The sequence below is a fragment of the Copadichromis virginalis genome, linkage group LG6 (assembly GCF_057382275.1).
Source record: "Copadichromis virginalis isolate Kocher_CV1m ecotype Utaka linkage group LG6, C_Virginalis_male_GT1.1, whole genome shotgun sequence".
In the NCBI taxonomy this organism is placed as follows: domain Eukaryota; kingdom Metazoa; phylum Chordata; class Actinopteri; order Cichliformes; family Cichlidae; genus Copadichromis; species Copadichromis virginalis.
Window position 1 is genome coordinate 15736539 of NC_140623.1, and position 21061 is coordinate 15757599.

Here is a 21061-nt window from a genome sequence, read left to right on the forward strand (position 1 = left end):
GGGACCCTGTGGTTTGGGTCTTATGTTGGGGATCAACACAAGAATTGAGGTGTGCAGGAGGGTCAGGGATGGTGACAGGAGTTAGTGTAAGGGAAGACACCTTACGTTCTTTTGTATTAGCATTGCTTGTGTCATTCGAGACAACGGACTCATTCAGCTGCTGGACTGTGTTTGCACTGGTTTCTGAGTATGAGTAGGATGATGTGCTTCTTACAGTGTAGGACTCTTTCAAGACTGCTTGCTCATTTTTAGTGATTGTTAGCATTCCAGGACTCAAATCATTAGCCAGGCCAATAAGGGAACTGTAATTTTGAGGATTAGTGCCTGCAGGCGAGAAGTGAAAACTCTCTTTTCTGGGGGGTGGCAATGGCAATGGACTGATATCCTTGTTAGCCAATTAGAAAGTGGCAACCAATGTAAGTTCAAACAGCAAAAAAGAAAAACAAAACAGAAAAAAAAAATCATCAGCACAAAGCATGAGATCAGAAAGTTTAAAAGACTTGTTTCAGAATACAGCAACAATATATGTATATTATCCAAATTCCTAATGACGTTAAAAATAACTTTTTTCCCCACTCAGACACTCAAAAGCCAACAGAAGCACATCACATCATGAAATTACACTTGTAATTAAATTTTAAATAGCAACAACAGAAATAAATGCGTGAGTGTCTGTCAGTGTACTGTGAATGATGTTTCACCTGTGAGGGGGACTTTTTGTCCTGCAGATTGGGTCTGACGCTGCGAAAGCCTTTGGCAGCAAGCGATGAGCTGCTAGCATCTCCGTTTTTAAGGCCGTCTGTTGCGCTGTGTGACCGCCAAGAATCTGAAGATAAATTTAGTAATTTTACCATTACTAATGTTTTCTGACCAAGTTTGCTGGGATCATGTGGGATGTTTTACAGCAGTGTTAGGATTGTCCACCAGAAATCACCAAAAGCATCAGGCACTTACCCAAGTCCGATGAGTGAGAATCACTCCCTGGGGAAAAAAGGACACAGCAATAATAAGCAACATGGCTGAGTGTTCCTTACACTCATCTCTGCAACAAACTCCAATATACACCTACTGTGCAAACATTTTTAAAAAGCTCTTAAACATCAAGATACAATTCACACCTAATTACCAAGAACTGCTTCTACTGCATTTTTAACAGCTAATGATTTTCCCCCCTGCATGCTACAACGTGTCTGTGGGTTTCCTCTTGAGGTTGCTTTCCCGTCAGCTTAAAGGATAGAGACAGAAAACTCATTCTTGAAGCAATTTTCACGCTTCACGCTGTAACAGGAGCATCATCTAAAGCAAATGTTAAAATCCACTATGAGCCACTTCAAGAAAGGCAAGTTGGAGCTTTAGGAAAATATGTGAGATAACCTAAAAATGTCTTTGAGTGAACTTGAAATTATCTAAAAGGAAATCAAAGAAATCGAGACTCTATAGAGACAGTTATCAAACTGTAATATCAAAATCTATGCCAAAATGATTTTTTTCTGCATTTCAAACTCCTGGCATAAAAAAATATCAGCATTTGCTTCAGTGACTGAACTTGCTTCCTATGACTAAAAATACAATCAAATAACTGTAATCTAATTTAACACTGAACTCACAAACAATAGTACTCTGTGGTGAATCTAGTGTAACAGTAATTTCATTAATGATGCCATTTTCTGTACACAGAGTATCTGAGGATAATTTAGCTTAGGTCAAGGAAACAGTGTAATGCCTAACCAAAAAAAGAAACATATATTAAAAAAACCCTTTAAAAACATTAAGGTAATATACACATAGACAGGGAGAAGACATTGTGGGATGTGAGAACATAATATCACTTCTACAAAGAAGAAGCAAAAGAATAACAGCACATAGATACAAATATGACGAATGAGTGAAGGAAGCAAAAGAAGGAAATGAACAAAAGGAAATGAAAGAATTACACAATGAACTGATTAGGAAAAAATAGCATCCCACAATCCAAACATTGCTTAAGCATACCGAGGCAGCCACAGCCTATTTCAAAGTATTTCAAATGTGTTCAAGCCATAACAGGATTTTCAACAACAACAAGCCACTTAGATGTACCTCATGTCCTTGACCGATAGTTTGGCTCAGCCAACACTTGCAGCGGCCTTTTATTTGGGTTATTTTGGGAAATAGTTATGTTCATTTGTATGTTTGTGAGTGTTAGTACCTGTGGCTAGATTTGGTGAGCTCTGGACCCTCTTCATGGGAGAGAGCATGAGTGACAAGGCCACACATTTGCGAGCATATCCTCCGCTATCTGAGAAATCACAGCCAGGCAGATGATCATAGAAGCAAAAGCTGAAGCATACATGCACATGCTTGTGCGCATACTGCCATAAACAAATGCATTCAGCCGGAAAGATAATAATTACAGTAACAATATTGCAAACAAAGGCAGATTTGGAGGCAAAGCACATGCATTTCAAGTAGCTGATTTTTACTGGCACTCAATAGAAAATTAGGAAAAAGCTGTGCAAACACGAGAACTGCAAAAGTGAACAAATCAAAGTCAATATGATTTACTGCATTAGCTTCCACTAACCTAAATATTTACAAGAGATAAAGTGAGACATTAGTTGTTTTTAAATCAACGTGATTCTGAACTGGGTTATTACCAAAAAATAAATTAAAAAAAATCCCAAACTAATGATTTTATGATCATGACATGACGACAGGCAGAAATGTAAAACATGCTCTTTCTTGTTATATTTCTCCCATTTTTCTCATAGATGAATACATTTTACACTTATAACCTGAAGTCTTATATAAGACACTGTTTTGTAGTAAAAGTTTCATGTATGCTCATCACCGTCATGGCTGATAAACCCACATGACAAAATTATTTTAACTTTTCCAAACAAAAGCAAGACATGGATCGGACAGGTGGATGGGGGACTTCCCAACGATCCTGTAAACGCTGCACTCTGTACTTGTTTTTGGATATATACTGTACCTGTATTCATATTGAAGAGCACTTCTTACTGATCGGCAGCAGGGGCACACACTTTCCTAAAAAACAAAACAAAATACAAAGTATTTTAGAAAGAGATTTAAACTGTTTGAATAGAGTTTCAAATCCAAGACCTCAAATAGATCTTCTTGAGGGTAAAACCTCAAAAGCAGATTTTGGAGATTCCGGTGTTAAAACACAAAACTGTAGCGAGGTACCTGCTTTACTGCAACCAAGCATATGACTGTGATTAGTTTTTAGTGTGCTCACTAATTTGGCTTTTTTTCCCCATTCTGAGAAATGATGGCAGGCTGGGTGCATGATAGTATTTTGTAAACATGGAATAGATCATTTTTCACTGAGAAACAGCAATAAATGATTTCTAAAAAACTATATAAACTATATAAACTATTGGATATACGAGTGACAGGAAAAGGACACAAATCAAAGGCAAAGAATCATTACAACTGACAAGCAAACAGCACACCTGTTTTACAAAGAAACAAGACTCACATCGCTAACACTGCCTGATTCTGTTTAACTCTGTTTTTTTATCTTTCTATTCTTAGAGCTGAGGAGAGAAATGCACAGATGTTTGGGCTATATGCCCCATAGCTGTATGTTGCCAGTTTGTTAAAAAGGATGAAACAGATTATATTCACCAACAAAACACATGTATCACCAGACATTTGTTTCAACACTGTGACAGCTTAGGGCCTCTTTGCACGCATGTGAGGTCCTGATAATTACAGCTGTCATTTACTGGTGCTTATTTGGGGGACGGTATGCAATTGTATTCTGACATAAATGTGTAAACTGCCTTAGCAGTTGTCCCCAGTAATGAGTGGCACGAGATGGATGACCCAGCATTTTAGTACATACTGTATTATACCATACTCACAACTCCAGTCTTAACAAGGAGATAAATACAAAACAGTTTTAATGACAGACTAAGTTTGAAGTAACTAAGAAACATTTATTGCTGCTAACTATACAAGTAACTACAGCACCAGCCTCTCAGAACCATTTCATTTACAACTAAGTAGTTTATGTACACATAACAAACAAAAGACAAAAAACATGCAGCTACAACCATTAACTTGTAATACAAAACATAGTGAAACACATCTACCATCACAGGGACTTTATTTTCCTGTCAGCAGATTCTATTTGATTGCTTGTAATGGTTTTAAGAAATGCACAAGGTGTGATGAAACTGTCTTGGGCCCCAGTCACACAGAGCTTAAACTCATTTGGGGCTAAAGACCATCAGGAAACTACCCGCCATGAGGGAAAAATCTATAATCCCTGATCGGTTAGCAGACAGTTGCTAGCATCTGCTGTGAAATCAATTGACGCAGGCGTAGAGACTGGAGACCCCTGGTAACCACTAGTCACTAGGGAAAAGTGTGTCGTGGGAGCCTGTTGACAGTCGATTTGGTTGCAGGGGTATACAGTGCTGCACGACAAACCTTCTTGTGATTGCTTTGGTTCCCAATTGAAGACACAGAATCTTCTACAAATAGTAACAAACTACTTGCTAAGCAATAGTAAAACTAAGAAGTGTGATGCAAACGGGGGATGGAGACTACTTTCCTTCATAGTAAATGTTTTGAAACGTGTTGGTTGCAGCAGTTATGAACAACTTTTACTATGAAGGCAAACATTCTTTGTTTCCAGATTGTGTTGGACTTTGAAAAGTTTCTCAGCTTGGACAGTAGACGGCGAGTGTTTGTAGATGAGGGGCATCTGTGCAACAACCTCTTTTCAACTGATTTTTATCAGGCATCAGCCAGATGCCTCCAGCCAACACTGGGGGAATAGACTACAGCAACCAGAGGTTGCCAGGGGGTTGCCAAATGGCCCAAGCCAGTGTGACTGAGGCCTTACCTGATTTGGCCAGTCACCCAATAAGGTTGTCCTTTTAGATCACCCTTTTGGCCTGATAATGCTCCTCACTTGACTGTAAGGAGCATCATCATTGATGAGAACAGCGATGCAGAAGCAGTTTTCAGCTGCATCATATCCTCGACCCCAAGGCTGAGACCGTCAGCTGTACTATAACTGTGTTTTCTAGCCACACAAACACAACCTTCACTCACCACCTGGACTAGGTGCCAATCTTTGCTGCCTGCAACTTCAACCACTTTCCAAAATTCAAAATCAAGCTGAAGGGTAGTCACTTTGACAATGGGGGAGATTCAGCATGCACTGCAGAGGCACAAGTGCAAAAGGATAAAATGTAGCAGGTACACAGTGAGCTCAAAATGCTCGAGAGGTGTGTAACAAGTTGAGGTGGGCCAAATATAAATCAGGTAAGGGTTTTTATTTTGGCCATAGATCTTTATTATCATAACTTATAGATATTTTGCCCTGGCTTTGAGATTTTGAGTGCTGAATCTTTTATCACTTACAGTTACACAATATTATTTTTACTACACTTTCCTCTGCTCAGCCCTGTGTCCATCTGCTTCAGAGCAGGGTAGACCCACAGTAAAGCAGTTATATAAGCAAACTCACCCTGAGATGGAACGAAACAAGAGTACATTAAATAGATAAATTAAATTACAAGAGGTATCCTGCTTATCACCCAATAAGAGATGGGATCAGCATGTTTTTATCATGAAGTAACGTTTACTGACAAATTCTTTTTTAATCTGTATTCTTCTTGACATAACCTTCAAGCACCATGTCTTTGATTAGTTTATCCATATTCACTGCTTCATTCTTCCAAACACAGCTAATTTTGGTTGGCAAATAAAATCCTAATATTTGTGGGAGTGCATGAAGACAACATGGGATACTTTCTGTCCCTCAAGACCTAATCCTCACCCTCATACCCTGTGTCCTCATAAATCTTGCTCTCAGAAACAAACACGCACACATACACACACACACGCACACGCGCGCAGGCACCCAGGGGTAAATCATGGGTCTGGCGTCGCAGGCTGTCGGCGTCCAAATGATGGTCAGATTATAAACAGCATCATGTTTCTTGGGGACAGATCAGCGGCGACACAGCAGCTGTGGCCGTGGTGTAATATTAAGGCTACACACTGGAAGTAAAACGCTCCGGGCTCAACACCTCAGTTCAACTCTGCCTGCTTGTCAATATAGAGCTTTTTAAAGCTTTTAAATACAATCTAGCAACCCCGTCTAAAGCCTGGGATAGACCATTAGTAGCTCTTTAGCATGTGCCTCACTCTATTTGAAAGAAAGTTTCCAAAATAATCCTGCAAATACTCCCCTAAAATGCTTACTGTGTTGCTTGAAAAGGAAGCCTGGAAATAAATGCAGACAGACCAAACATCTGATACTCTGTCAGCTCTCAAAACCTTAAATAAATACTCAATAATAAAGAAGAGGACTTTGTTTTCCAGCAAGATGCTTTGGATTCTTGTACTACTTTTTAAAGTTGGTATGTCAAGTTTCTTTCGAGACATTTTTTTTTTTTTTTTTACTTTGCTGTGGTTTTTCCACCGACTGTAATTTAGACATCGGTTGGCCACTCTGGAGACCAGTGTGTATATAATTACTGAGTGTAATAGCTGTGGGACAGCAAATATACAACTCAGAGCTAAAAGCTGCAGAAAGCTGTGATGTCCAGTATCGGGGCCATCAAGTCTCGTTAGTCTGCCATGTGGCCCTCTGAGACCTACCTGGTTTACATTATTGGACTAATAGGGCTTAAACTTTATAAACTTTATTTATAGACAAGAGACTGTTACTGTAAGAGGAAGTTTGTGTTGTTTTGTGTCTAGAAAAACATTTTTGCTAATCTGAGTTTCTCACCATGAGCCGTTTTCTTAATTTTCCTTCCCTTCATCACATGGTAAGCTTAAACAGGAAGACTTTTAATATTGTTGACTTAATCAATCACGTGTTGACACAAATGTCCTTCTGAAAACAACTGATAAGTTTGAGTACATGTATGGGAAATTCCATGTGTAATCTGAGCGCTGTTTTAATTATCTCATAAAATCCGAGCGGAGACAGCACAACAAAGCTGGACCACCAAAGACCGGAAGGAACAAGTGTCTTTGCCAGTATTAACAAAAACAAAACAACAACAGTCACTTAGCTAGGATGCTGTGAAAAATAAAGATATGCCCTCAAAAAGTGTTCGACAGGATACCATTAGTCACTGACTGCTTTGACATAAACAAAACAAGAGTCTTAAGAATAAACATGCCACCATCTTTTAGGGGGAGTACTTAAAGAGCTGAGAGAAGCACTTTTCAATATCATGTGCCTGCTAAACGGACCTTATACAACTGATGGTGTTTTCTTATAAGCTATAACTGCATTGAAAAAAAAAAATTATAAAAACAATACTTTGCTGTTCAAGATTATGCAGAAGAGTGTGTATGGGGGAAAATCACCAGGTGAGAGTGAATGGTCATTAGTGATGAGGGGACATCAGCCTCAAAGGTTCTGGTACTGAAGTGGTCACTCACTAAGATGCACTCACAGATTAAAATTTGTAGCAAATCTGTTAAAAGTGTTGCATATGACCCTGAATGTCCCACTGGAGGAACATCTGAGACCAAAACAAACAGTTGCACTGACCACACCTTTGTGTTTCATATACAACCAGAAACTCTGTGTGCACACAGTCCTGCAAAACACGAAGCCAGCCTGCTTCAATGGCAGCTTTAATTACATTTACATCAACATAAAGGCCAAAGTTAAACCAATGTAAACTCTGGCTGACTGAAACTGTACCTACTCTTTAAATGATCAATTGGTCTTGAGGAAAGAAAATATGTAAATCAATGCACTAAGACCACTGTATATGATAGCTTTATTGGACTATGAGTAATCAATACATTTAATAGGTAGCATTTGCAGTATATTAAATCTCTGTATTTTACACAGAACTGAGAACAACAGACTCAGAGCTGCCCGGATTCATCATCCGTATGATGTCAGAAAAACAGAACAGCTATATATCAACTTTATGTCCAGCTTGGTTTGGCTGTTGCTGCTTACTTGAAGGTGAGGCTGGGCATGCCTCTCCATATAAAGTGACTTTGATATTTTGGGCCTCTGTTTTGACAAACTATAACCACAGCAATGTCTTCTTTGACTTCTTGTCTGTTTACAGTTGAGATTTGTGCACATAAGTTGCGTAAATCAAACAAACCAATTTTATTGTTACTCTTTATTTTCTGGGGAGACCAGCTGATGTGCCCGACTGCACTCTAAGGGTGGGGAAAATGTTTGATACAACAGAGCATTGAAATATTTTGCATGGCAATATTGTATCAATACAGGGGCACCAAATATCAAAAACTATAAATGATAACTCATCCCAAGATGAGCAAACTTATATTAAATCAGTTCACCTGAAAAAAACAAAACAAAACAAAAACAAACACTGGACACACTTAGCTTGACAAAGTTGCCCTTTTAATTTAGAACAAGTTAACGGCGCAGTCACACAAGTAAAATATGACAGCGGCCTCCGTACGTCACCAAAAGTCAGAGGCAGCCTGGTGATTGTATTGAATTTTCCCCACGTTCTGCCACATAACCCGTGGTGACTACCCAGAACTTGAGGGCGTTGTACACTCACAACCACTCTGATCTGATTTTAATGCAAAAAAATAATAGATGTGAGACAAGTTTGTCAATATCTTTCTTATCCAATAAGATACTGACAAAGTATAACTTTCTGAACATACTTCGCAGTTGAAAAAAGGTGATGAATCACAGTTTATGTTATTGCAATACTCAGCATATTGCAAAATGTTAAAACAGCTTTATCAATGTTCAAAATGCTTGTTACAAGCTTCAGTGAGAAAAAGAAGAAGCAAAAAACAAAAAATACTGCAGCAGAAATATTAATGGACACGAGTTGGAATGTGTGCTCTGCGTATTACCTGTAGGGATGCTACACAGTAACAGCCAGGCCAGTGCATTTTACGCAGATACAACAACAGCAAACAGAGAAATCTGGAAAACCTATCTAGGAGGAATCAGAGAAAACAAACTCCTTTTTTAAACAGGGAAACAGAAGGTCCCGGGAGATTCAACATAAATCTCAGTCAAGACATGACCAGACTGAAACCAAACCGACGGGGACAACAACCCCTCCAAAAAAGGCAGGATTTAGCATTGCTTCATTCCTTAATTACTGAAACTGAGCCAAAGTTTTTGCTTTTTTTTCTTCAGTGTTGCATTTTTGTGGTAAAAATGTGGGGAGTGTGGGATTGTGGTAAAAGAAACGAAAGAATCAAAACAGTAAAAAGAATTGCCCACTGTGCTTTAAATGGACACTGTAGCCACGTTAGCCCAACAAATGTTAATAAAAGTAAACATTGAAATAGTTTATAAGCCTTTTAATAAAGCTGCAGAGGAAGCGTTAAGAGCTTGTAACCTTTTCCTTTTTCAAATAATGAAGAACATAAAAAAAACAAACAAGTTTTTGTCTATGCTTAATTTAAAACTCCAAGTATCTTGGCATCATTTAGCCACACAAATGTCCTAACAAAGTAATGAAAAATATAACCTCCCATAATGGTGGCAACAAAGTCAGATTTAAATATTACATTCAGAAAGCGATGAGTAATCCATGTCACGGTGATTTTAAGCACTTTAACACAGAGGCATGTGTCAAAATCTCTGCTGAGCAGCGGTGTTAAAAATCCTTTAATGGCCACATCACAATGATTCCTGGTAATATGCCGGTCATTTCCCATTCATATGATTGAGGTGCTATTGTTTCAGCATGCTGCCTTTCCTACATACCTTAAGAAACTTCTGACCTGCAATTCACTTTAGAAAAGCGGATTACTCGAACCATGAAACAGTTTAGGCCCCGCACTCCAACCTGTTAGAAGTATGTTAAATACCCGTCCATACCACTAAATCTGAATAAATGGTCTTTAATGATTCCTTTAAAAAAACGAAACCTTTCTAAAGTACAAAACGAACAGCTTCAATCCTCAAGCAGAACACAGTTTAAGCCTCTCACAAAAGCTCTAAAGTATTTGTTGTTAGATGCAGGAATGTTTTGTCGGTGCCATGTTACTGTTCTACCAGCACATTACTGCCAGTAGTTGAACAACAACCACTTGCAACAAAGTCTCTGTTATCAGCCTTGTTTGCTCAACCTTGCCACTCATTAGCGGACCCCCCTCCCCTCTGGCTGTAAGAATGGACAGGGGAGGTCAACACACTGACCCTGCGTGCCCACTCACTGCCCATACGGCAAACAACAGAGAGTGTGTTCTCCAGATTGCATCACAACGACGCTAACGAGCACAGCCATTGGCCCGAGAGCACTAATGCAATTATGTAACACAATCCCTGGTACTTTGAGTCGGGGATATGGGAGAAAAAGAATGAATTGGATGTGACACTTGGTGGGTTTGTTATCTCAGTCTTCCTATACAGAATTTATGATGTGCTCTGTGTGTAAGGAGAGAGCAATTTAAAAATTAAAAATAAAAAAGTGCATAGAAATCTAATAAAATCAAGAGATGAAGAGAAAACCTTCCTATTGTGTTGTGTTTAGTGAAGGAAGTGCAAAATAACTGGCATCCTACTGAAAATGGAAAATTATATTAGTTGCATTATGTAAGCTCTGTGCCAAAAGCTGCCCGAGGACACATCTGAGCAGCCCCGCTCAACAATACATTTAGAGCTGCCACAGTTTCATGCCGGCTCCTTAAGAATAAGCACAACACACACAAAGATATCTAACAAAAGCTTGAAAACTATTATTCAGACTGCAGCCCACACAACAAGCTAATATAGGCAGAGCTACGAGAAGATAATAGAGTGAGCAAATGAGAGGACAGTGTGACATTAGGCTAAATGTCAAAGCAATTTCAAAGATGAAGCTTGAGCGTTTCCTGACTTGTCATTTTGACGTAATGTAATAGTCAAGCTCCAGCTTTCTGAGTGAAGGAAGAACAACTGTTGTTCAGCTTGGAATCTGAAACATTTTGAGTTTAAAATATGATGTTTGAACTACAAATACCATCAGCCGATGAAAACTATTCATTACAACTTGGTGTGGACTTCATAAAAGCAATATTTTCCTTTGTGCTTGCAGAGGATGCAGAAGTTAGTTTTTCCACATGCTACGAGTAAACACGCCCATCTCGAGGGCGACAAAGTGTGACGAGGTAAAGAAATGTATCCTGAAAATATGCAAACACGTCAGAGAGATGACAACAAAAATAAATTCCAAATTACAATATGTAAAACAAAGTGTTTACGTCTAAGACTTTGTTAAGACAAACAGTTCAAAAATATATTTTTTGATTTGAGACAGGAGGTACGCTGAAGCGGCAGGGCTATCTGTTGTGCCCAAGATTAAATTCCCCATGCATAGTCTGGATTCCCCAGGTACCAATGTTAAGTGTCGAGCATGAAGACAAGAGGAACTTGATTAGAGGAGGCGCTATATTTAATGCCATTAGCCGTGACCTTTTAACCTCGAAGCTGGTCAAGAACATTAGAAAAAACTTTTTCCTATTTCCAGGATTCTATATATTTGCATGAGAGCCTCAAATAAGAGCCTTGCATTCGCTTTGATTCAGTAAAATAAAAAAATTTTCAGCTTTAGAACAAACAACCAGTAATCAGGAATGCGGAAAAGAAGGGCTGAAACAACAGCCCGGGTAAGCTCATAATCATAACTACCACAAAATATTCTATCCTTAATTTTAAACACAGACACTGCAGAAAAAAAAATCCCTGATTTCATGCCAGATTCATTTAATTTTTCTAATAACACCAGCTTCATAGAACTGCCACTCCACATGACACACATCTAACCAAGCAAATGCCATCAGCTGAAGAAGAAAACTATTCATTACAATGAAGCGTGGACTTTATAAAAGCAACAAAAAGATTTATCTAACCAAAAAACCTTTACAAAAGTATCGCTGACCTCTGCAATCAGTTTTAATGAGGCTGGAATGACGCATATGAATGAAGAAAAAAAAAGAAAAAAAAAAAAGAAGAGGTTGCCCTGTGACGTTTGCAGGGAACGCACAAAGTGACTGTGTATGTGAGATCCGGAAGAAAACAAATCCAGCCGCCCGTGATACAAACCGAGGCTGGGAACCACCCCTTACTGTGTACCCAAGGGGTCAAGGTGACATTCCACAACACCTCTGAGATTGGCCTAATGGAGGAATTGGTGTATGGCTTTTGTTGAATAGGAAATAAGAAACCATGAAAAAAGGCTGTAACAAGAGACTGAAGTATGTAAAAGGGCCCGAAGAGGGAAAGGATTCTGGGGCAAAAGTTAAGAGGTTACGGAGTTCTTATAAATATATTTACAAACAAACAAATACACAAAAATCTGATAAAGTCATGCTCAGGAAGTTAACGCTCACAACTGTAATCTAAGCTTTTTTTGTGATCCTATTTCTTAGGTGACCGCGGTCAAAACCGCTGTTTTTATTTGACACCATTTCCTCTGTCCACTGTCACAAAAGACAAAAATTCTACTCTTGGGCTATAATTTTTGGTTTTGGCAGCACAGATAAATACTATTCCCTTTGGGTGTTTGGGCTGTAAAAGCTATTCGGATCTCTTTTAATTTAAATCTTTTTAAAGCATCTGTGTTCATAACAAGTAAATATAGACACATGACAACCGAGTAGACAGCGCTGCAATATCTGCGTGCCTTGAAGAGGGTCTTTGAAGAAAGCAATATAAGATATTAGGACAGGTTAAATCCAAAATATCCACACTCGGATTTAAATATTTAAATTTGTTTTAATAAAAATGGTTTTCCTGTGAACGCCAACGAAATGCAATCCTGCCCCACTGCAGACAACAGAGTGCAGGTGCAATGGTCCATCAAGTAAAGTAAATGTAACTCTTACCGTCATAAACCCAAAAGACTGGAGAAGTGCTAAGAAGAGTCACGTATGGCGTTGTGACTTAAAGTCCCCCTGTGCCTTCCACTTTCTCTCCTCTGCTCAGGACAAGTATCTCCTCCCGCTCAAGCTTTAGTCCCAAGATCCCCGTTCAATGCCTGGGAAGCACAGAGACAACAGACCGAGGAGAAAGTTAAGAGACGGAGTCGAAGAGTGGGAGTGACAGGGAAAGAGAGTTGCCTGTTTGGGTGAAGCAGTGATCAGATACGGTTATTTTCAGACTCTGGCATGCTTGTCTTTGAGACTGGAAAGTAACCCCCCGGTGTGGATGGGTGGGGGATAAGTGACAGGCCTGAGTATCTCTATTTTGCCACACACATGTTTGCATGCATGCCACGCAGTATAAGCGCACGCATGCCCATGAAGACAAACTACTTCTAAGCACACGTTCACACAATTCATACATTCCAAAGGAGTCGCAGAGTGATTCTACTGTATGCTACATCGGGTAGATACACCTTTCAGATGTTAGGCTCGCCTGAGGTGTGAGAAGGGTGTAAGAGAACCTCAATGTACTCATCTCCTCCTAACAGGTTTTATGTCACAGTGGCCAGAGTTGTCAGTTTGTGGCTATGTAAAGTGGCAGCATCCACACGGAAACTGACAGGAGTCTTAAATCCTTCTCACATGAGATTTTCTTTCCTTCCTTTTTTGTTGTGGTCAGCTTGACTTTGTGTCAAGAATGCTCCCTCGGAGATGTGAATATCCAGCCACATAGACATGACATGCAATTGCACTTTTTCTTTTCCCTTTTTAAATCCATGTAAATACATCTTGTACTGTCAACGTCATACCAGGCTCTAAATATACAAATTATATGACCACTCACCTGTACCATTAATAATCTTTCCCGCGCTGTAATCCATATGGGACTGTATATTTGGAAAATGACCACACACATGCACACAGACGCCGAATATACACAGGAGAGAGGTCAGCCAGAAGCACCTCTAGACCCCAGACTCCCTGCTATTCCTAGAATGATGATGTAACTACTGCTATTAGCATGTCATATTTAGAGCCTGGATACCTAAAACCAGCCAGGCAGCTACTGTGTAACATGCTATTTGGACAACATCCAACGCATCCACTTAAAACAAGTTTTTAACAATAAACAGAAGAGGCGCAAGAATCCGCAACTTACAAATTAAAGTGCGGTAAAGGCTCGGGCAGAGCCGAGGTGCCACTACAAAAGAAATTAATTAGCTTCCATAAACCAAATCCTGAGATATGACAAAAACAGATGAGATTCATACTACAAACCTTCCACCAAACAGTGGGCGGATCTCTTTAGTTTGCTGTCATTTTAAATGTATTTATCTTACTCTACAGTAGCTGACCAGCAACTATTTTAGTATAAGGCCATAAATTAGAAAAAAAAAAAAAGCTTCATAGGCTCTGCCAAACCTGTTGCCAACTTTTAAATCAAACATGGACACAGCTAAGTCTTGATCAACACTCTCTGTGCCTGCTGTCATCATGCAGATGATGAAGTGGTAATGTAAAAATCCTGTCTACATGGGCACGAATGGATCCAGTGACGAGTAGCGCTCCTCCAACTATGTCTCCCAAACACCTAGGCTTCAGACTTTAGGGTTCCTGAAAGCCCCACAGCAGCGATCAGTGTGTCAACAAACATAATCAAACAGCAGTTGCCCCCCCAGAAACATCTCATCATGTGGGAAGGATCACTGAGGTATGGTGAAAAGCTGACAACTGACAGGTGCTAATGATGCAACCTTGAGGCCAAAATCAGGGCAGTACCAGGGGACCAATAAAGTTCTATCATAAGTGCTATCAACTATAGACTTAATCTTGTAACCTGGCATGACAAACACAAGCAGCAGGATCTGCATCACACATCAAAGCAAACAGATTTTTGACCACATTCCTTACTTGAGATCATATTTTGGCTCTTCTAGGTGTGTCCTACTTAGTGCTGCATGTGGAAGAATGATTTATAAGACAATTTAAAGTAAACGGACAGAGCAGCAGCTTAGTAATGATCTTATTAAAGTACCAAAGCAAACTATTTTTATAGTGACTGACACAAACTCACACTCAAACGCACCGACACTTTGACCTATGAGCCACTCTGGACTACAGTAGCCGTGTCGACATGCTCTCACCCGTACAGTTTCAACACCTAATTCATTATCAGCTTCTCCAAGGCCCTGCCATTACCAGTTAAGTAAGTGGTAGGATATAAAAAGCAGAAGAGCTGCGCATGTAGTAAGTGTCACTTACTGGAAAACACTTAAATCTGAAGATCAAAAAAGGAAAAGCATATTCACAAAGCAGCGTGCTCTTTAATAGAGATATAATAGTTTAATAATATTTGTTTTTCTACAAACTTTTTTTAACATGTATTACATAACTGGTGTTGTGAACTCCTTCAGTATAACTCATACATTCAGATCTGGCCATTTTTGAGTGGCCAAGTACTGTACTGGTTGGCCCTCTCAAAGACGATTCTAGATTTGAACCAGCTGGTCTGATGGGGGCATTTGCGTGATGAGTTTGCACATTCTCCCTGTCCCCGTTTGGGGTTTTGTTCAGGTTGCTCCAGCTTCCTCTCACAATTCAAAGACACAAATACTAGGTTGGTAGATAATTCTAAAATTGTCATATGTATGAGCGTGCATGTTTGCCTCATGTGGTAGCCCTGTCTATGACGGTATAGTGACTTGCTGAGGGTGTGCCCTGCATTTTGCCCTTTGTCAGTGGGGTTAGGCCTCAGCCCCTAATGATATAGGGATACACGGGGCTTAATCTGATGTATGACAAGCTGGATGTGACCACAGCAAGTAACTGTGGTGTTGCACGGGCTTTTGGTCCACTTTTCTAGATTTACCATAATTTGAAAGCACCTGGCAGGACTTGAATAACATGAAGTGTAACAGAGGTATAGCAGGCCCACTCAGTGTACTCAGAGGCTTAGTGTTTCTGCTGTTTAACAAAGCTGGCTGTGTATTACTTTCTGTGTTTAGCCTTTATATTTAGAAACCTGCGGTTGTTCTTACAACCACTGAAATAGATTAAAAGGCCTCATGACTGAAATAGGATTGACGTGCAAGGATTAAATTAGGGAAAGATCTTGGCTGGAAATACAGGTGAAGATATACTTGTCAACTTGCAGTGTAAGTTTTTAGACTTTTAATTTTCCAGATACAGTATAATTTGAACATCCCTAGCGGTGTATAGATGCAGAGGTTTTTCACAAAGCCAGAAAAATGTGTTCAAGTCCATTTTATAAGATCAGATAATGCCATTTTTACACATTTGATTATTACACATCACATACATATGCACAAGTTTGCCACTAAGCAAACCATATTGGGTGGGATTAAGGTCCCTGTATGGTCATCCGCAGGTGCAACAGAGGCTGGCTGACCTGCGTCTGTGTGCTGTCGCTGTGTACTGTCTCCAGGGGGCAGTGTAAAAAATATGTGGAACAACCGGTAATGTGGGCTCTTGTTTGCACTCATGTTAGTCATTTTGGTTTGGCCACTGTCAAGTCATGATCTACTAGAACGTCTCTACAATGGAGTAGGACTAATAAAGAATCAGAACTGTCCATCACAGCCATTGTTTGTGTTTCCTATCCATGCTTCTTTCATCTCTGTTGTTTTTTGCTTTTCTTTGTCTTTGTGGTAACTCAACTACATTGCACACCACAATCAGCATTTGGCCTCGACAGCAGCTTTTTGGGGCCGTCTCTGTTGCACAGCCAGATAACTAAGCAAAAATGATTCCAATGCAGGACCGTATCAAGTCTTTTTTTGTGCTACAATGTGTTGCTTATTTGTCAGAATAAAGTATCTCTGGTTCAGTAACAAAGAATTACTGATTACTGTGCAAAAAAGAGGATTTCTTTAGATAAAAGTGGCTCAGCAGATGAGATTTAAAAAAAAAAAAGTCATCAGCATGACACTTTATGATGCACGCTACAGGACATTGTTAATGGGCTCTGGGAGCAGGCACACACCACTTCTCAAACACTACTTGAGCCATGACATCAGACTCTGGAGAAGGGCACAGTGAGGGGGAGATAAAGGAGGAAGCAGAGCAGAGGATACAATGAGAAAAGAGAGGGCACCAAAACAAAGAATAGACATGGGAAAATGAGTGTGAGAGAATGATAGAGTGAAATAAAGGCCACTGTGATAGTAACCCCCAGAGGTGTGGACTCGAGTCACATGACTTGGACTCGAGTCAGACTCGAGTCATTAATTTTATGACTTTAGACTTGACTTGAAAAAATGTTCTAAGACTTGTGACTTGACTTGGACTTTTACACCAATGACTTGGGACTTGAATTGGACTTGAACCGGTTTACTTGAAAAGACTTGATATTTTACCCCAAATATAAAATTTAACATGCATATTATATAGAGATTGAAAATGTGACGTCATTCACGGGTAGAACCGCAAAGGATTCTGGGAACTCGTGGCAAGCGGTACTAGCGCACGCAGGCTTTCAATTGAAACCAGTCACACAGCGATAAAAAGAAACACAAAAATGTCAAGAAGCTGTTGTATTATTAACTGCAATAGCTGGTCGCATGACAGCCACGGGAAGCCGACGGGTAAAGAGATCGGTTGTTATCGGATTACGTCGTTGAAGAGAAATTGTTCGAGCCATGTTTCCGAAGTAACAAAGATGCGACTGGATTGCAGCCATTCAAAGACCAATTATAACGTCCCAGAACACTCCAGCTCACAGGTTAGTCTGCTCCAAGCATTTCCACAAAGGTCAGTCTGCTGCTGTAGTTAATGCGTCATTTTTCTTAACATAATTGGTGATATAGGTTACAAGCAAGTCTGGCGCTGAACAGAAATTGTCGCGCTATGCTCCTTTATTTATTGTGCATAAATAGTGAATTGTCCTGACACAATATTGCGTTTCGCTTCTGTTATTATGGTACATTGACAAAAACATATACTTTTATTCACAGGGTAAAACAGTTGTTTTGTATCACTAATTGTCCAGTGCGATTACAGCATACAGTATTATTGTCACTGCTACATTTCTGTGATGCTACCAGAAATTATTTCCACTGCTAATTAACTACCGTTGAGCTCAAAGGTCCTATTAATAAACGGTTAACGAATGTGTATTTATGACGACGATTTGTGAGACTGGTAAACTTATGATACGTACGATGGTCTTTACTTTCTACACGGTGCATTTCAAGGTCCTGTACCCATCCGTCGGTAAACTGTACCTGGGCTTGTTGCAGTGACCGGAAGTTACTAAACTTCATGAGTGTATGCACTCACTCCAAGAAGCGTATAATTATAAATATGCATATAAATATGCTAAGATGAGATAGCTGACTTCATCTAACTAGCAAATGTTTTCCAGGCTACGTTGGTGATGCAGTTTTTTTTTTAATTATATATTTTTTTAAATATCATTTATTTATGTATGATATTTTTGTCATGCGATTTTAAAGCCGGTCCTACAAGCGCATCCAAGAATAACATGCAGCTTATCTCAGAACTGTCGGTGAAAATTATTCTTGGAGCTAAGTTTAATTGAGCTGCATTTTAAAGAGGTGCAATTTCACAATTTGTGTATATTTTCTAAGTTCACTATTTTGTCATGTGTTGAGAAAAACACAGATTTAAAAATTACATGGTCTAATATTTACATTTAGCATATAACTGCAACATGCTTTTTTTCGTTTTTTTTTTTAAAGACTCGAAAGGACTTGAAATTCAAAATTTCAGACTTGTGACTTTACTTGGACTTTTACACCAGTGACTTGAGACTCGACTCTGACTTGCCTGACATTACTTGAGACTTGACTTGAGACTTGAGGATAAAGACTTGAGACTTACTTGAGACTTGCAAAACAATGACTTGGTCCCACCTCTGGTAACCCCCTCTGCTACATTCTGTACTTTCAGAAGAAAATGTATCACATTCGCCCATTCCCTGACAACCTGCCTTGATCCTCTTTCTTTCTCTCTCCCTCTCGGACACACATGCACCACACAGCTTCTCTCCCAGTAACTCTAAACTAGCAGGTGCAACTGAGTTAGCAACAGAGACACTTAGTTTTGGGCTCTCTGGCCATTAATCAAATCAAAAATGCTATGATTGCTCATTATGAGTGTATATTTAAGTCCCTGTTATTGGTCCTCTGCGAAACAGTCAGTAGCCAACTGTTGCTCGTCACACTGCATCCTGCCCGCTGCTTCCTCATCAGAGACAGAAGTGTGTAGTCACAGAAATACAAGAAAGACAACATCAGAAACACCGGCCAGTATGGCCTAAGGCACACACACACACACACACAGCAAAAGACACTCACAAGGCAGGTAGAAAGGTAGGCCTCACTGGGAGTGGTATGTGGTTCCCGGAGTGATAGTGTTACAGTCTGTGCATCCTGGACACATCCCCATTTTCCCTGCTCATCCAGCATTCATATGCATCTTACGGATACTATCCGTTGCCCCTCATTACATCATCCGTTTAACCAAGTTAGAAGACTGGACAGAAAAAGCTGTGTTATCCGTTTTATTTTTGTTTGCTTGTTTTGAACTGGGACAGCAATGGCTTTGAGGAAGTCAGACAGCAAGGCAGCAGATGAGTTTTCCTATCTGCATAGAGACTGACTGATAAAGCTTTAATGGCAGATGAATGTGAACTCAGGAAGCAGGAATAAGGAAAAACTGCAACTCAGTGATGACTGTAGGGTGGCCCTGCGCAGAAGCATTGCTCTACATATTACACACAAGATGAAATGAAAGAATTGCAGGGTAACAGTGTTACTATTATCATCATAAAACCAAACTCAATAAGTTATATGTTCTTCGTCCAGTTAGAAAATAAATATCTGCTATACGCTTATATCCTTTTTTCTTACACATACGGGAAACTGTATTGACCAATGCACAAGTGCAAGCTAACAATAGAGATTATCCTAAGCGTTTAAGATCTAGGTTAAACGTGGATATTTCAGTTCATGTTTACAACTATCAGGAGGCTGCATGTTCTTCCCACACTGCTCTCATAATGTCGGTCCTTACGGTTTTAGAAATATTCTTTGTAAAGCTTAAAAGCTTGTGGTTTCGTCATTTATCATCCTCCCAGTCCCAACCGCATCTTCCTCTAATGCACTGGAGACACCAGTCCACCGGAATGCACTTTAAATGGAAACCGAGTCGACCCGACCGCATCCCGGATAAGCCAATTCATTTTCTCGAGTTTCGTCAATTACAACTGCAGGGTCATGACTGCTTGTAAGGCAGTTAAAACAACCCAAATAGCCTTGTTTACCAGCTCTAACACCACGAAATTAAGCCGAGGGTCAGATCTAGTGCTGCTGCTGCTGGTGGTGCAGCTGCTAAAAGCGACGCGGAGGGAGAGATAAATATATAGCCCCCCTGTGTTTTTTAAACAACAAACTGGTAGTGTGTACTTACCTTAACACAGCTGCCACCTCACCGGACAAATTCCCGAAACATGTCTAATAACATGTCTTTTCCATATAAAACGAGTGAAGTCCTCGGACAGGCGCAGAAGTGACACACACCGTGAAGCTACGGCGGCTTCGGGAGCTACTGTGTGATGAAACCGTACACCTGTTTTCAACGCGCATGGATGTTGTGCCAACCTTGACTGAAGGCTACTCCCTCTCTCCCGGGGGGTCACTGGGCCTCGGACAGCAATGCGGTGAAAATAACCTGTCCCCTCTCCTTAAGACACTCCAAGGAGAAGGCGGCACAATTAAGTTACCGCCTGCCTTTCTTTCTCGACTACATGCGCGAGCCGCGCCGCAGTCCCGACCCTAGCGACTCTGGAGAAGAGAAGCGGCGTCAGTCCAGAAATGGACCGGCTCTGCCTCCGTTTCCGTTTTTCGTTATTAGTGAATGATGTCTTGGCTTCGTTCGCAAAATGGCCTCTGTTATTTTCATTCAGCAACAGTCTACCGCGAGCTTCTCATTGGGTCTGCGTGTAGCCATGGCAACGCCCGCGGTTCAATCAGTGTTTGCAGAGGACACACACAGCACACGGGAGGCCTGTGTACGGCTCACCAACAGGAAAGTGTCACTTTGCCTTCTATCTGCAGCAGAAACACACAATAGACTGACCTCAGATATGAGGCGGGGTGCTGACGGTTTGTTTTAATGGTTAGACCATGACACAGGCTAAGGCTCGAAGCCTAAA

At 40.2% G+C, this 21061-nt stretch overlaps 1 protein-coding gene across 4 annotated transcripts in view; it reads right to left on the reverse strand.

The window, feature by feature from the left end:
• sorbs2a (sorbin and SH3 domain containing 2a) overlaps nucleotides 1-20829 on the reverse strand; it is a 52602-nt gene extending 31773 nt beyond the window's left edge. For all 4 annotated transcript variants that reach the window (XM_085458911.1, XM_085458910.1, XM_085458908.1 and 1 more), the window contains exons 1-6: nucleotides 20317-20829; nucleotides 12826-12977; nucleotides 2975-3030; nucleotides 2189-2278; nucleotides 955-981; nucleotides 702-826 (exon numbers count right to left, since the gene is read on the reverse strand). In XM_085458911.1, the coding sequence (XP_085315037.1) occupies nucleotides 702-826; nucleotides 955-981; nucleotides 2189-2278; nucleotides 2975-2984 (252 nt within the window). In that variant the 5' untranslated portion in view covers nucleotides 2985-3030; nucleotides 12826-12977; nucleotides 20317-20829. The remainder of the gene's footprint in view (nucleotides 1-701; nucleotides 827-954; nucleotides 982-2188; nucleotides 2279-2974; nucleotides 3031-12825; nucleotides 12978-20316) is intronic.
• Between the last annotated feature and the right edge of the window lie 232 nt (nucleotides 20830-21061).